The 16,537-nt window shown below is 46.5% G+C and overlaps 2 protein-coding genes across 4 annotated transcripts in view; one reads left to right on the forward strand and one right to left on the reverse strand.

Annotated features, from left to right (window-relative positions):
* Window positions 1–16,537, reverse strand: part of Rad51b (RAD51 paralog B) — a 599,994-nt gene that overhangs the window by 540,811 nt on the left and 42,646 nt on the right. The gene's annotated exons all lie outside the window — the stretch shown is intronic.
* Window positions 1–16,537, forward strand: part of Zfyve26 (zinc finger FYVE-type containing 26) — a 61,105-nt gene that overhangs the window by 6,968 nt on the left and 37,600 nt on the right. For 2 of the 3 annotated variants that reach the window (XM_050158435.1, XM_050158434.1), the window contains exons 5-18: window positions 1,829–2,351; window positions 2,925–3,055; window positions 3,614–3,778; window positions 3,914–4,002; window positions 4,885–5,048; window positions 5,634–5,840; window positions 7,668–8,282; window positions 8,481–8,567; window positions 9,482–9,550; window positions 9,912–10,063; window positions 13,073–13,274; window positions 14,234–14,497; window positions 15,714–15,833; window positions 15,944–16,108. In XM_050158435.1, the coding sequence (XP_050014392.1) occupies window positions 1,829–2,351; window positions 2,925–3,055; window positions 3,614–3,778; window positions 3,914–4,002; window positions 4,885–5,048; window positions 5,634–5,840; window positions 7,668–8,282; window positions 8,481–8,567; window positions 9,482–9,550; window positions 9,912–10,063; window positions 13,073–13,274; window positions 14,234–14,497; window positions 15,714–15,833; window positions 15,944–16,108 (2,953 nt within the window). The remainder of the gene's footprint in view (window positions 1–1,828; window positions 2,352–2,924; window positions 3,056–3,613; window positions 3,779–3,913; window positions 4,003–4,884; window positions 5,049–5,633; window positions 5,841–7,667; window positions 8,283–8,480; window positions 8,568–9,481; window positions 9,551–9,911; window positions 10,064–13,072; window positions 13,275–14,233; window positions 14,498–15,713; window positions 15,834–15,943; window positions 16,109–16,537) is intronic. The other variant, XM_050158436.1, reaches the window with a different exon arrangement.

Raw genomic sequence — 16,537 nt, forward strand, 5'->3', positions numbered from 1 at the left:
TAGACTGATATAGATACTATTTTTATATTGTCTATCAATTACTAGATCTTTTCCTATAGATACATATAACTATATCTATATAGAAATATATTACATATTATAATATATATACATCAGTTGCTACTTATTAAGACTCAATACCTCATTTATTTATTTTAAATTTTGTTAGCATCAAACTCAGGGTCTTGTACATTCTAGACAATCACTCTGTCCTTGATCCACACCCCAGCCCATTATCATGGTTTTGGCTGTCCTGGGACTTACTCTGTAGACCAGGCTGGCCTCGAACTCAGAACTCGAGGAGATCCACCTGCCTCTGCCTCCCAAGTGCTGGGATTAAAGGCGTGGGCCACTACCACCCGGCCATATTTGTTTTCTTAAGACCCTGCTATCAGATAAGATATATTTATGGTAGGACTTACTTGAGAACTGACTTGTATTAGTTCAAGGGCTCATGAATAAAGAGTCTTAATAAAACTCTTCATAAAGAGCCATCCCTGAACAACATCTACAGGTGTAGAAAACAATGCACATCCCTGTGCCCCTTTCTCCTTCAGTCTGCCTATATAAGCAGTCTATAGAGAGTCATGCTTCTCACAGGCTAGCTGAGGAGGCAGACTCAATACCTAATTATGCTAATACACAGGAGACATATTTTTAATAAACCATACGGTATTCAATTGTTCAAAGGTGTGTGACTTAAAAACATTAAGCAAGTGCCTGATGTCTGTTGCTGTAACCAAATACCACAGGCTGGGTAATTTATAAAGCGGATTTGTTTAGTTCATGGCTTGGAATACTGAAGAACAGCACAACACTGGTGTCTGCTCGGCATCTGGAAGGGCCTTCTTCCTGCACCGTAACATGACAGAGGGCATCGCGAAGTGAGAGGGGACAGGTGTGCTAGCTCAGGGGTCTCTCTTCTTACAAAGCTGCTGATACCATGGGGATCGGCCTTGAGATTAGATTTCATCTAATCTTAACTCTCCCAAAGGCTCAGTCTCCAAATAGTAACACATGAACTACTTTGCTGTGGTTCCTTTGAGACAGCATCTCGGCATATAGCCCAGGCTGGGCACAAAGTCTTAGCTTTCTGTGTTTCCAGGTATGTGCCACATACCTGCCTACTGACACAATGAACTTTTAAGGTACACAGTCAAACCACAGCAGAAGGGTTTTATGGGAGGATAAAAAATGGATTATGTCTTAAAACTTAGACAGAATTCAGATCAGTAGTTAAAAGCTGATATGTAATGTTCCTTCAAAAATTAGATTGAATTGGGCTGGAGAGATGGCTCAGCTGTTAAGAGCATTGCCTGCTCTTCCAAAGGTCCTGAGTTCAATTCCCAGCAACCACATGGTGGCTCACAACCACCTATAATGAGGTCTGGTGCCCTCTTCTGGCCTTGAGGCATACACACAGATAAAATATTGTATACATAATAAAAATATAAATAAATATTTTTAAAATGTCTTTAAAATTAGATTAAATTGTGTATAAGGTGTACATAATGCCTTACCCACCTGGTCTATAAAAGTATAGTCTTAATTAGGTCACTAACAAACGTTGAGGAGAGTGGGGGTGGGGCTTGGGTGGCTGAGCTAATCACTGTTAACCTCAGTCTCCTCAGTAAGACAGGAATAACTATGGTGTCTGCTTCTGGAGATTGTCATCATGGTTGATTTGGTTCTTCTGTAAAGAGCCTCGATAGTTACTAGCTATACAGACACCTACAGAAATGTTTGCTATGGTTGCTGAGCCATCAAGGCACACAGGTCATCGCCATCTTGGTGGTCACCGCACTCCCTGTCTTCGTTCTCCACCTAGGAGCTGTTTGAAACCATAGCACAAAGTCCAGTAGACAGCATACCGGACAGAAGCCAGAGGTGGGAGAGCGGGGCCCCTCAGCTCAGCCCTGAAGCTGTGTCCGTGCTCTGGGATGTTCTGAAGCAAGCCCCCCAGCTAGCCCAGGCCCTGTTGGAGCTCCTGCTTGTAGATCACCACAGCACCAGCCTCTGTCACAGCCCTCTGCAGAAGACACTGCTGGATCGCATTCGAAAGGCACTACAGACCCTTCGGGACCCTGCCCCTCAGCCCCCTGGGGTGGCCGACGCTGTCTGTGGAGCCCTTCAGGCTCTATGTTGCACTGGCGAGCCACCAGAAAGTGAATGGCGGGTCCTCTGTGAGGAACTGTTAGAGACCTGCAGGACTGAGGGCAGTCCCCTGCGGGAGGAGCGGCTGCTTGGTTGCCTGTTACACAAGGCTGGACGGGGCCTACTGTCCCTCTACGGCCAAACCTATGCAGAGAAGGTGACAGAAAGGACACCAAAGGCCACACTTCCAGGAAAAGGTGTGTGTCTTTTGCTGTTTCTCCTTTAGTAATTTAGTCATTCTGATGTCCCCTCTGAAGTTCTGAACTAGTATTGTGCCTGCTTGTTGTCCAACACAAGAGAGGCTAAGCAAAACCACAGAGCATTTTCTTGTTGTTTGTTTGTTTGTTTGTTTAAAGCATAGCTTAAAGAAATAGCAGGAGCAAAAGAGAGCTTTGCAGAAACTACTGAGAAGATTGAAACATCTTTCAGATAAAGTGTAAACAGTAGAGTTTAACTTTTGCAAGAGTCTACTCTTGGACTAGGAAGATGGCTCAGTGGCTAAAGGTGCTTCTACTTACCACACTGGCCCAGTGATCTGAGTGTGATCCCTAGAACCCACATAAGAGTAGGAGAAGAGAATGGACTCCCCAACATTGTCCTCTGACCTCCATAATATGCACATGCATGTACATACAATGTAACAATAATAATGATACATTTTAAGTAAGTAAATACAAGTGCCTAGTCTCGGACTGGCTGGTTTTCAGTGTGGACTATTGCATGACAAAAAAGGAGCTGTTCATTAGTAACCCTCCCGGTGTGATGTTCAGGGTCCCCAGATCATCCAGATCCTGAGCGGGCAATGCTGGCCCTGTTCTCCACCCCCGACCCAGCCCACGCCTGGAAAATGGCCTTTTTTTACTGCCTGAGCAACAACAAACACTTCCTGGAACAGATCCTGGTGAGTCGAGCTTCATTCCTGTGCGCCATAGAAGAACCCAGAACTCTCCCAGGGCTATTTGGGTTTTCTCTGTTTCTCTCTCACTCACATATCCAACTCCTACAGTCTAATCAGTGGCAAGTCATCTGGTTGCCATCCCGAAGTCCTTGGGGAGAGGGGCCTCTGAGAGCCAGTTCCATTCCTAGTTGATGCTGTAGCCACTTTAGGTTGAACCTTTGGTAGGAAGTAAGATGTTGGCTGTGTGTCAGCTTTCTGGGGGATGTAGACAGCAAAGGCCACGGCAGCAATTCAAGGCCTAGCTGGCAGGGAAATTTAATTGCTCTAACTCTTGCCTTCTAAATTGCAGCCGAACCTCATTTACTTCAACAGATATTTGTGAATCTCAACTTGTAGGTTGTGGGCTATGCTAAGAGATGGGGTTACAAGAGAAGTCAGTCCCTCACTTCAAAATGCTTAGAACGTACTTTTGTGAACTGTAATTTTATGTAACTGGCTACCCTAGTGAAACTGGAACTAATTCTTTCCAGTTCAGGTAAGCAGGTAACCTTTGCCTTACAGGTAACGGCACTAACCCTGTTGAAAGAGGAAGACTTCCCAAGCCTTGGGTGCCTGCTTGATCGAGAATTCCGGCCTCTCAGCCACCTGCTCGTGCTCCTGGGCTGGACACACTGCCAGAGCCTTGAATCAGCTAAACGATTACTCCAAACACTCTACAGGACCCAGGTAACTCGTGCAGCGCCCTAGGGTGCTCCAGAAGCAAATGCCCTGGGGCTTTGGACCTAGAAGAGTTCCTAGTCTCACAGTCAGCCACAGTGTCTGAAGCCTAAGTCAGTATTTGTTTCTCCTGCGTTGACATAGGACCAAGGCCATGATGAGCTTCTCAGGGATGCCTGTGAAGGATTGTGGGCTCACTTAGAAGTCCTGGAGTGGTGTGTACAGCAGAGCAGGTATGTCCCTGTCAAAGTCATTCCCCCTTCCTACCATACCTGGGGCACACTCAACCCTATACTCCATTTCAGAAAAAAAAATTTTTTTTTATTATGCTGGACAGATACAAATAATTGTTCCATCTGTTAAAGTAGGTTTGGGGAAAACCTAAGTAATGATTAGCTTCTGTTTGTGACCTAATGGCCAAAGGATAATTTGGAATCCAAAAGAACAGCAGCTGACAATCCCTACGCATGCATGTACTATAGGCCAGGCATTGTGCTAAGCCTCTTACAACATTCTGGCAAAGTAGATCCAGACATGATTGTTGCTTTAAACACTAAGGGTCATACATGGTGGCTTACAGTTTAATCTCAGCCCCTGAGAGACAGAGGCAGACAGATCTCTGAATTCACAGTCAGCCCGTTCTCCATAGCAAGTTCTAGGCCAGCCAAGGTCACATAGGAAGACCTACCTTCGCCTAGATCTGAGTTTCCATGAGTTTCCATTTTGTTCTTCGTTAACCTCACTAATGCCTCCGGAAGCAGGTGGAGGAGTGTGTAGGGAGGGACTCTTTGAATAAACCAAAGAAGCTTATTTGAAAGCTACAGAGAGTACAGAACTCAGGGACTTGGATCTTCAGGTCCTTCTTAGACTCCACTGGGCAGAAAGGCCCTTCCTAGATCCTTTCCAGACAAGCCACTAACTTGATGGCTATAATTCCTCAAGGTGGACATGGATAAATGTTACTTTTTATCCTAAACCTAATAAAATAGTTTGAGAAGGTGAAACCCGAAGTAGTAGAGGCCAGAGAAGAAGAACAAGAGGAAAGAGAGTTGTCTCTCTTCAGGGCAATAATATAAACCCGCCTCCTTGTCCATCCTTCCGACTTTGCCTTCTAGCAGCCTCATACCAAAGAGAGAGCTCTTGTGTCACTTACATGGTGGAGACAGCCACTCCGTGCTCTACTCTCTCCATCACCTCACAAACCTTCCAGCCCTCAGAGAGGAAGAAGTCCTCAAGCTCCTTCAGAAAGTGCCAGCTAAGGATCTCCAACAAGAGCATGGTGAGTTGGCCATAGTTTGGCCGCATTGTGTCACACAGATCCGGGAACTTCCTCAGGTGAGAACAGATGTTTCCAGCAGGGAGATATTGATTTGACTTGCTTTGCAAAAGGACCTACCACAAACCAGTGTTTCCACATTCTTTTTTTTTTTTTCTTCCTCCTCCACCCCCCATAAAGATGGGAAACTTGTTTGGCAAATTTCCTAGAAGAACTAGGATTCTGATTCACAGTGAGAAGTGTAAAAGGCTTCTTTTGATATTTGGCCTCTGAACCCATTGAGATGCACTTGGAGCTTGGGACTTAAACCTGGAAAGAGCAGTAATAGGACCATGACTGGGTACAAACCATGTGGAATATAAGTTAGAGTCCAGGCAATGGAGGCCATGTATCATCTAGAAGGAAGACTGGTAGAGAAAAGCAAAGCAAAGAGGACAAAGCTGGTTTTGATTAGGGAACAGGCCTGGGACATTGCAGGTCAGACATGCAGGAGGGTAAGAACTACAGGTCAGCCCTCTGCTTCAGTCATTCTCGCTGCTCATGCCTTAACAGGCTAACTCTCAAGTTCTGCCCGTGTCTCTGCTTCAGATACCCGTGATGCCTCAGCCCCCGAGCACCTGAGCCCGTGTCAGAGCCTGACCCTCTACCAGGGCTTCTGTGCCATGAAGTATGCTATCTATGCCCTCTGTGTGAACTCACACCAGCACGCTCAGTGCCAGGACTGCAGAGACATCGCCTCTGCCTCCGAGGACCTGGCCGTGGCAGAGCCAGGCAACGATTCCCTCCCCCCCGCAGGTACAGAGTGTTCCTATCCCCCGCGTATGCAGGCATCTCTCCCAGGGACTGCTTTGTGTGATTACCATTTCCTTCCAAGATGGAGTGCCCTTGATTTGAAAGTACGCAGGAACAATTTTATCCATTTATCAGCCTCTGCATCAAAGGGACTTGCTTATATCTTAATGGATCTTAATCTGATCATCTAACATAGTATTTGGCAAATGGTTTACTTTTTGTAGCTAGACACCATGGTAAGAATAGCATTTCAGGAGAAATGCCATTTCTGGAGAGATGGCTCTATAGTTAAGAGCTCTGGCTGTGGTAGCACATTGCCCTTAGTCCCAGCACCCAGGAGGAAGGGGCAAGTGGTTCTCTTAGTTCAAGACCAGCCTGGTTTACAGAGTGAGTTCCGACAGCCAGGGCTGCACAGAGAACCCGTGATTGCGGAGAGTGGGGAGAGAGCACTGGCTGCTCTTCCAGTTCCGGTTGAACACCCAGCACCTACAAGGCAGTTTATAGTCACCCGTAACTATAGACCCATGGAATCTGACACCCTCTTCTGATGACACATGTACATGCAGATAAAACACGCACATACGTAAAATACATAAATTGATAGATATTTTAATATAATAAAGCAACTCTGGTTCAAACTTACCTGCACAGTTTATATCTTTATATATTATGTATATTTATGTATATGATATATAAATTGAAGCTCAGTTTTAAGACACAGTACTCCAAATAGAACATACTTACGAGTTTTTTTTTTTCCTTTTCCCTTCCTTCCTTCCAAGTCGTACTGTGTAGTACAAATGGAAATTGATGTAACCTGATTTAGCCTCAAACTCTTAAGCCTCCCAAGCACTGGGATTACAGGCCTGAAATAGCATGCTTAGGTCTGCTTTTCCTTCTCTTCTTCCTTTTCCTCCTTCTCTTCTTTTAAATGTATTTTTTAGATTTTTTTTTAATACATGTAGGTGTTTAGCCAGCATGTATGTCTGTGCACCATGCACATGGCTGCTTCCCACAGAGACCAGAACACAACATCAGATTAAAACTGGAGTTTCAGCAGGGTGGTGGAGGCGCACGCCTTTAATGGCAGCACTCGGGAGGCAGAGGCAGGTGGATCTCTGTGAGTTCGAGACCAGCCTGGTCTACAAGAGCTAGTTCCAGAACAGGCTCCAAAACCACAGAGAAACCCTGTCTCAAAAAACAAAAAAAAAAAAAAAGGCACACGCCTTTAATGGCAGCACAGGAGGCAGAGGCAGGTGGATCTTCGTTCAAGGCCAGCCTGATCTACGGGTGCATTCCAGGACAGCCAAGATAGCCAGGGTGAAGTAGAGAAACACTGTCTCGGGGGAAAAAACAAACAAAACAAAACAAAAAACCTGGCATTTCAGAGGTTGTGAGCCATCATGGAGGTGCTGGGAATCAAACCGGAAGAGCAGCCAGTGCTTTGAGCCTCTAAGTCATCTCTCCAGTCCCTTTGTTTTCTTATGGCAGAGTTTCATGCTATAGCTCAAGGTAGCCTTAAACTTGTGGCAATCCCCCTTCCTCAGCCTCCTGAATGCTGGGATCAGAATTGTACTACCACACCCTTGTTGAATATCAAACATTTAAAAGACCTAGGCAGCCTGAGATTAAACAGGTTAAAATAGAATTGTGAGGTGAGAAGTCCATGTTGTTACCTTAATTCCTAGAATAGGAAGTACTTGTCGGAGGTAAGGAATGACCCCAAAATAAGGGAAGAGCAGAAACAGAGGGAGTGTTCAGTGGGCTGATTTTTAGTGTTTTGCTCTCTCTCCTCTCCCTCCGGCCTCTGCTCTTACCCATCCTCCTTAGGTGCTTCCCATCTCTTCACAACATACCTGGCCAGATGCCGACAGTATCTCCGCAGTATCCCCGATTCTCTGTGCCTGGAAATTCTCGAAAACATCTTCTCTTTGCTCCTCGTCACCTCTGCCGATCTCCACGCAGAGCCTCACCTGCCCGAGGACTATGCTGAAGACGATGACATGGAGGGGAAGGGCTCCTTGGGCCTGAGGTCTCCTACAGAGAGCCCTCAGCACATAGCCCCACCCGAGAGGAAGGCAGAGCGGGGTCCCCTGGGACCCAGGAGTCTTGAGCACACAATGCCAAGCTGTCCAAAGGCAGAGCCAAAAGACAGTTCGCCGGGGCCTCACAAGCACAGCTTCTTGGACCTAAAGCACTTTACTAGTGGCCTCAGTGGATTCCTGGCCGATGAGTTCGCCATAGGAGCCTTCCTCAGCCTTGTTCAGGAGCAGCTCGATGAGATTGGCAGCCGAAGCACTCCCGAGGAGACAAAACTGCTGGAAGGCCAGAGCGGCTCCGGCTCCGCAGGCAGAGATGGACTGCAGAGCCGCCTGCACCGCTTCTCAAAGGTTCTCTCCGAGGCCCAGTGGCGATACAAGGTGGTAACCAGCAACCAGCGCTCAGGTGGGTGAAGGGGGACAGAAAAGAGAAAAGGAGGAAAGTTCCACGACGTGGGCGCGGGGTGGGCACGTGGGAGCCACACCCGAATTCGGGGACCTGTCAGACTTCTCAACATCTCAGAGCTTAGCAAAGGTGACCCCTGCCTGCTTCCACAAAAGGTCACATCAAAACTAGACACTGTGTCTGTGTTTGCTATTGCAGAAGACCAACCTTCCCGAAGATACCGGCCCATTGCCACAAGGCACTCTAGTCTCCGCCGAGGTCGCCGGACTAGAAGAAACCGGGCAGGTGATCCACAACCTCTCTTTTCTCTCCTCGAGTCTGGTTCCCACACACCTACAAAGAGGCATGCCAATGCTTGCTTGTCTAATGTTCTTTTAGGCAGAGTACATTGTCAAAATAACAAAAGTCGGAAGGATCCTCCTAGTCCCACCCCTTCCCCCGTCAGGTCGTAACAGTGTCTTACATAGCCATCCTGAAATTTCCCACACATCACAACATGCACATCCTTTCACATATACACAATGACATACACACACACACACACACACACACACACACACACACACACACACACTGTAAACACCCTGAGTGAGATGAAGGGATGCCGTAAGAGAAACGTGAAAAAACTGCCTGGCAGTGTTGCCACGGCGCTGAAGCTGCTCAGTGATTGGTTTGGGACATAGGCTGAGTTTGCGTCCACCTGCATCCTACGGACCTAGAACACGTCTTCCGTCTCCTTTTCCCCACAGGTACCTCATCTTTCCACGGGGCTGCCTCAGTAGTGCGCCAAGGGGACTCCCTTGATGGTTGACAGCCTCTATAGGGCCACACAAAGGGACAGGCAGCCTCCATTGGCAAGTCTCAGCACTTAGGAAAGCTGACGCTGAGCCGCTTTTCCTCTTCGGCTTGCATCAGGGCAAGCCACATCCTGTATATTAGAAAATGTCATGCAGCCTATTGGCTCTTAGTCAGCAGATGGTGGTCACTAGCTCCTAGGACTCTAAGACCCCACCCACGTGGTAAAAACCACTGGTATAGGCTGTTACCCAGAGAGCTCTGGGACCACATCGTCCCTGCCACCCATCCTCACTGTAGTCACCCTTCATCCTCAGTCTAACCCAGAGCTTGGCTAGTAGACTGACCTTGCGGTTTATAGGCTATAAGGAGCTGATGGCCGAATTTCGCTCTTCTACCTCTAGATGGCCGGGAAAGAGGCCCCAACCCATCCCTGGAGAGTACCAGCAGTGAGCTGAGCACAAGTACTTCAGGTATTTGGGTCCCAGACAGATGTTAACTTCAGGCAGCTTTGCCCATGTCCAGACTTGCCGTGCCCTGTGGTGTGAACACCGGAAGGAACTGAACCTAGGTTCAAGGTTTATTCTGCATATCGGAGATGTCAGCTAGGCAAAGGGGAAAGGCTTTCTCTCTTAGTTAAGTTGCCCAGCAGCAGAGAGAAAAAGGTGGTTATTCAAGGGAGATCGTTGTTACTTGTATTCTAAGATGGTGACAAACGCCTACCCTCCATTTAAACAAAAAACAAGACCCATTTACAGAAAATATAGGATTGTGGGGAGAGGTGACAGCTCTTATGTTTTCTCCCGACTATGTCCAATGTTTTTCACCCACCAGAGGGGAGTCTGAGCACTGTGTCTGGGCAGGTGGAGCTAGACAGCCGGTTGCAGCCGCAACCTCAGAGTTCCATCATCCCCATGATGTTCTCCCCACCGGAGTCACTGCTGGCATCCTGTATCCTCAGGGGGAACTTCGCAGAAGCCCACCAGGTAACAGGAGACTGCTCACGGGAAAGCATGCTACATCAGCCCCTGACTGTTTGTCATGTTGTGCCTCCAGGAAAGCTAAATGCATGTGACCCCAAAAGTACCTGAGAGTACTTGCTGGGGAGTCCCACGGAGCAGAAAAAGACAGAAAGGAATTTCCACGTGTGCAGGCCCAGTGCTCGGCGCTGCAGGTTTAGAGACACTGAGCTATTTGTTTTCTTAATACAAGCAGTGTTTTAACAAACTAAAATAGCCACAATCTCACCACCACCTCTGAACAGTAAAACTTTTGTTTCTTGCTCCATACTCCTGTGAACATACCTATGTTTTTATATAGTTAAAAGTCATAATGCAGATAGCTTTTGGTAATACACAGAACAACAGTTTAGTCCCATGTACAGCATAGGGGCTGACAAACTGGAGTGCCATAGAATACAGGAAAAATAACCCTGGAATAGCAGTCAGAACAACACAAGCTCTCTGAGCCTTGATCCTCTATGGACAATTGTAGCTCAGTATAATTCCTGCTTCTCCCACCTCATAGTAAGGTTAAGACGATTATACAGGAGCTGGGAGAAATACAGGAACCCTGGGTTGTTTAAACTCAGTAGCATTAAGTACCATTCTTCTATGCTTCAAATGCTCTGTGAATTTTTTTTTAACTTAATGCTGGTCCCTAGGTTAGAATATCCTATGGCATGAGTCCAGTTGTTCTAGAAGAAATCTCCATGCTGAGATGGTCTTTCCTTAACTTCCCTTTTCCTTTTAGATTTCCTTCTTTCGTAATTAGAAGCCTCTGGACATGACAGGGGACCCCTCCACCAAACCCTTTCTTTTGTTATTGTTATTATAGTGCTGGGGATGGAACCAAGGGTCTCACACATGCTGGGATTTACATGAATTATATTCCTGGATAAAAAACAGATCCTGGATCTCATTGCTCTGTTGTTGTTGTTGTTGTTGTTGTTGTTGTCATTACTTCCCAGCCTTTCTTCAACCTGAACAACTTGGCTAGGAGTTTGCATGATGCTTTCTCCCCTAAATATTTTTAACCTAGTTACAAAACAAGTTTTATGTATTACAAACAGTGTTACCAAGAAAATAAAATTACTTTTGATACTATTAACACTATCATATAGAAACAACCAATGTAAGCCAGGCAGTGGTGGCTGCACATCTTTAATCCTAGCACTTGAGAGGCAGAAGCAGGCAGATCTCTGAGTTCAAGGCCAGCCTGGTCTACAGAGTGAGTTCCAGGACAGCCAGAGCTGCACAGAGAATCCTTATCTTGAAAAAAACAAAACCAAAAAAAAAAAGAAAAGAAAAGAAAAATGAAAGAAAGGAAAAAAGAAAGAAAGAAAGAAAGAAAGAAAGAAAGAAAGAAAGCCAATGTTAAAGATATGTATTTTTGGCCAATATTTTTCCAACAATAGTCATCTACTCATGTTGCATTTAAGTCACTTTCTATGCAACACACAGATTGCTTTCAGCCTTATAATAATGCTGTGGAAATGTGATCACTCTTGTTTGTAAAGCCTTTGGAGTTATTTCCTTAAGAAAAATTCTCATAGCTGGACATGGCTGCTGCCGCTGGTGAGCCCAACACTGAAGAAGGGTGACTGCTGTGAATTTGGGCAACCTGGGCTATCGAATAAGAACCTACCTCAGAAAAGGAGGAGACAGGAGAGGAAGGAAAGGGGTCTTACCTAAATTAGTAAGTCAACACATATTTTAGGGCAATGTCTCAGTAGGTAAAGGCACTTGCCACCCAACCTGAAAACCTGAATTTGACCTCCAGGACATACATGGTTGGAGGGGAGAACTAACTCCTGCAAGTTTCTCTCTGACTTCCACATGTGTGCTATGGTATTCACGTACCCACACACTTTCTCTATAAACAAACAAATAAATCGATAGAATTATAAAAAGTGTTTTTGGTTTTTCGAGACAGGGTGTCTCTGTATAGCTTTGGAGACTGTCCTGGAACTTTGTAGACCAGGCTGGCCTCAAACTCACAGAGCTCCACCTGCCTCTGCCTCCCAATTATAGGTGGGATTAAGAGTATTCCTAAATATATTTTTAACATTTAAAAGAATACCAAACTATTAATGTAGTTGTGGCCATGCCACTTGAGGATTTACTCTTACAATTTGTTAGTGTGTTAGATATAAAATAATATCCGTGCTGGTTTATGTCAACTGGACGCAAGTTAGAATCATCAAAGAAGAGGGAGCCTCAACTGAGAAAATGCCTCCATAGGATCAAGCTGTAAGCAAGTCTGCAGGACTTTTAAAGTAGTGATTGATGGGAAGGGCCCAGTCCATTGTGGGTAGTACCACCTCTGGGCTAGTGGTCCTGAATTCTATAAGAGAGCAGGCTGAGCAAGCCAGTGAACAGCACCCCTCCACAGCCTCTGCATCAGTTCCTGCCTCCAGGTTCCTTCCATGTTTGAGTTCCTGTCCCAACTTCCTTCAATGATGGACTCCGATGTGGAAGTGGAAGCCAAATAAACCTTTTCCTCCCCAAGTTGCTTCAGTCATGGTGTTTCACCATAGCAACTAAAATATAATATCATACATAACTTAAATTCCTGGTAGGAAAAGTCTTTTCTTGTTTATTTCCCATAGGTGTTTCCTCTGAAATCACGGCTAACATTTGCTTATATCCTTCTGAACTTTGATCATTTGTTAATGGACTCCTATGAGCTGTTTTGTATTTTGTCTCTCCTTAACTTTCAGTGCTAGCTGAGTGAAGTGGTACACACGTTTAATCCTAGCACTTGGGCAGAAGAGACAGGTAGATCGAGGCTGGCCTAGTCTATAGAGTGAGTTCCAGGACAGCCAGTGCTACACAGAAAATTTCTGTCTCTAAAAGATAAGCCAGATGCTCTCTGATGCTCTAAAATAGCCATCTTGGGTCCATAGTCAAATGAGTTGACCTAGCATCCTGTTTCTAGACATCCCCAGACTACATGGACCTACCACTGCCACACCCCTCCCTTTCTCGTGACAGGTGATATTCATGTTCAACCTAAAGTCTTCACCCAGTGCTGGGGAGCTGATGTTTGTAGAGCGTTACCAGGAGGTAATCCAGGAACTGGCCCGGGTGGAACATAAGATTGAAAACCAGAATTCCGATGGCGGTAACAACACCGTTCGGCGCACTGGCAGTGGGCGCTCAACTCTGCAAGCCATTGGCAGCGCTGCAGCTGCAGGTTAGTCTTCCTTCCTGACATCAAAGGTGGACGGGTAGCTGGGAGGGGGGTGGCGGCATAAGGGAAGAAACCACCTAAATCTCCATAAGAAATCGCCAGAAATGGAAAGCAGGACTCCCGTCCCAAAAATCAGCCATTTCCTAGCTGCTCTCGGCCTCCCTGACTGGGTGGGTGGGGTCACGTGGCTGCCCCTGAAGCCACTCCTGCCAGTGCATTTTGGGATCACTCGCTCAGGCATTAGAAGAGCTGTTCCTGTCTCGTGTAATCATCCAGCAGTGAAGCCTATTACTTGACTGTCCCTAAAAGTGAAAAATCGCTCCTTAGTGTTTGCAGCCTGGGGACCACATCTCAGTTCCCAGCTGTGGCAGCACATCCAACAGCTGCTTCCCTTCTTTCTCAAAGCAGAAGCTTGCCCCACATTTTCACTCATTGCTCCCCAGACTCCATAGACCAGGGTACTATCATGTCTTGCCCTTTACATGTGATTCCAGGAACTTTTCAGCCCTACTTAAAATACATGCCCAAGTCCTCCCGCTTGTTCAGAGGTTGTTATGACTCACCGACCTGGAACTGACATCTCCCTGGCCCCCTATTTAAAATATATTTAGGTACATCTTTTCAGTGGTTTTGATAGAGTAGGGCTCTTAAAGCAGTAGTGTTGTCTTTGCTTTCTTAGCAATATATTCAGAGAGTGTTTCCAGTTGGCCCACCCTGACCCGAATCTTTCGGGGCCTGCTTTATATCCTGTTGGGAAAACATGCTCCCTCGTCGCTGCCTTCTGGGTTTATTGTGGCCTTTTTCCATACCTTTAGTTTGATTCTGTAAGAGCGGGCCCCAATGAAAGTGTTAGTGTATACAGCTCCTGTGCAGGAGAGCCTCACACAAACTACTTCTCATACGACACATGGCGGGTAGACTCACCCTAGCCCTTGCTGTTTGCTCCACTGCTACACGCCCAGGAATGGTGTTTTACTCCATCTCGGACGTGACTGACAAGCTCCTTAGCCCCTCCGAAGACCCCATCCCCACGCTCCAGGAAGATTTCTGGATAAATGCGACCCTGATGGAGCCCAGCACTCCTCTTAGAGAAGTTCTGGAAGACCTCAGTCCCCCTGCCATGGCTGCGTTTGACCTAGCCTGCTGCCAGTGTCAGCTCTGGAAGACCTGCAAACAGCTCTTAGAAACAGCCGAGCGGCGCCTGAGCAGCAGCCTCGAGAGCCGGGGTGAGTGGGCGTCCTGCACCTCTCTCTCCTCTCTCCATTCCTGTTCATTCATTCATTCATTCATTCTCAGCTGTAGTGATGAGCTCAACAAGCCTTAAGAGAAGTTGCAGAGCGAGTGAAGGAGAAGTATTTAACATTAGTTAATGCCCTTGTCCTAGTGGCATAAATAGAGACTGTTGGTGTCTCGTATTCATAGACAGCGATCTGCAGCCATTTGAGGAAATTCTTTTTTAATTTATTATAAAATTGAAGGAAGAAACATACATTCAACAGGAAAGCCAAAGGCAGCTAGGTTTGTAGGGAAGAAGGGATCCCCAACAGGAGTAGAGAGAGGAGGAGGAGGCGAGAAGCACAATGACATATAGTATGGAGATGCTACAAAGAAACCCGCTAAACCCACTGAAAGGTGGTACTTGTTAAAAAGACAGAAAGAAACATACCTTCAAGAATGATACAGATGGGTGGGTGGGGTGAGGGTGTAGCAGCTTGAGCTCTGGGTTCAACCTGTTAGCGTACAGAAACCAAGGTCCAAGTGAATGAGTGCCCTCAGACTACAGGCCCCTCCTGGGTGAAGGCATTGCCCCTAGCTTGGGACTGCCATGACTCTATAAAGCAGGGTAAAGGGAATGTCCTAGGATGTGTACATGGAGTTCTTAGAGCAGTGTTTCTCATCCTGTGGGGCACAACCCCTTTGGCATCACATGACCCTTTCACAGGGGTCGCCTAAGACCATTGGAAAACACAGATATTTATGTTACAATCCATAACAATACCAAAATTAAAGTTATGAAGTAGCAATGAAATAATTTTATAGTTGGGGAGTCACCACAACGGGTCACAACATGAGCAAGGTTGAGAAGCACTGTCTTAGAGTAATCAGGTATGTAAAGTATGAAGACAGACTGGGGTAATTAAAAAATATAAATCTGATTCTGGCTCAAGTCCGTGGCTGAAGAGAGTAGGAAGGCAAATCCAGAAGAAAAGTCCCTTTGCATTTGGTCAGCAAATGCCACAGAATGCCATAGATTCTGCTGCTGGTAGCTGAGGCAGTCCTGGAGTCTCGGGCAATGCGTACACCAAGGTCCTGCTGTTGTCACCCAAAATGACACAGTGTGTAGCTCACAGTTACTATTAGAAAAGACAAAGTCACACAAGGAACTGAGCATCAGCCTCTGAAAACCCATTTCTTCCCGCGTCCCTCTTCCTCCTATTTCAGGTCGACAGCTGGACCAGGTTGTCCTCAATCCCGATGGTATTCGAGGTTTTCCTGTTGTCCTTCAGCAAATTAACAAGATTCTCAATTATCCGCTTACCTTAACGGGACAAACAAAACCCGGTGAGAAGCTTTACTGTACCACCTCCTCTCCTAGCTTTGTTTTTCCTGGACTTGGAACAATGGATCAGCAGACTTTTTTTCCTTCTTCCTTTCTTGCATGTTTTCCACAGAGACTCTAGAAGAAAGAGGAGGAGGTGCTGCGCGGTGTAGCATCTTGGAGCTGCTTCAGACATGCTGGCCCAGCCTCACCGAGGACTGTGTTGCCAGCCACACCAGCCTTTCCCAGCAACTGGATCAGGCTCTCCAGTCACTGCGAGAGGCACTGGTGCTGCCAGGTACAGATCTGCCTGAGTGGGAACAGATAAGCAGAGGACTGAGCGAGGGAGATGAGACAGCCAAGGACTTATGAGCATTTTGGAGTAGAGGCTCTGTACTCTAGAGCTGGGCTCAGTTGGCCCTTCTAGCTGAGCAAGGCACAACTCAGAACTGCACTTCTCTCTTCTCTAACTCTTTTGTTTGTGGTATTTGGAGACAGGGTTTCTCTGTGTAACTTTGAAGCCTGTCCTGGCACTCACTCTGTAGACCAGGCTGGCCTCGAACTCACAGAGATCCACCTGCCTCTGCTTCCCGAGTGCTGGGATTAAAGGCGTACGCCACCATTGCCCAGGCATCTTACCCAACTCTTAATAGAAAGGACACTTAACACTCTCACTAGCAGGTACATTTTTTTACTCGTGGTGAGAAATATACCCAGCTGGTAGTTA

Source organism: Alexandromys fortis, unplaced genomic scaffold (genome assembly GCF_014885135.2).
Source record: "Alexandromys fortis isolate MF-2015 unplaced genomic scaffold, M_Fortis_MF-2015_v1.1 scaffold_99, whole genome shotgun sequence".
Classification (NCBI taxonomy): Eukaryota; Metazoa; Chordata; class Mammalia; order Rodentia; family Cricetidae; genus Alexandromys; species Alexandromys fortis.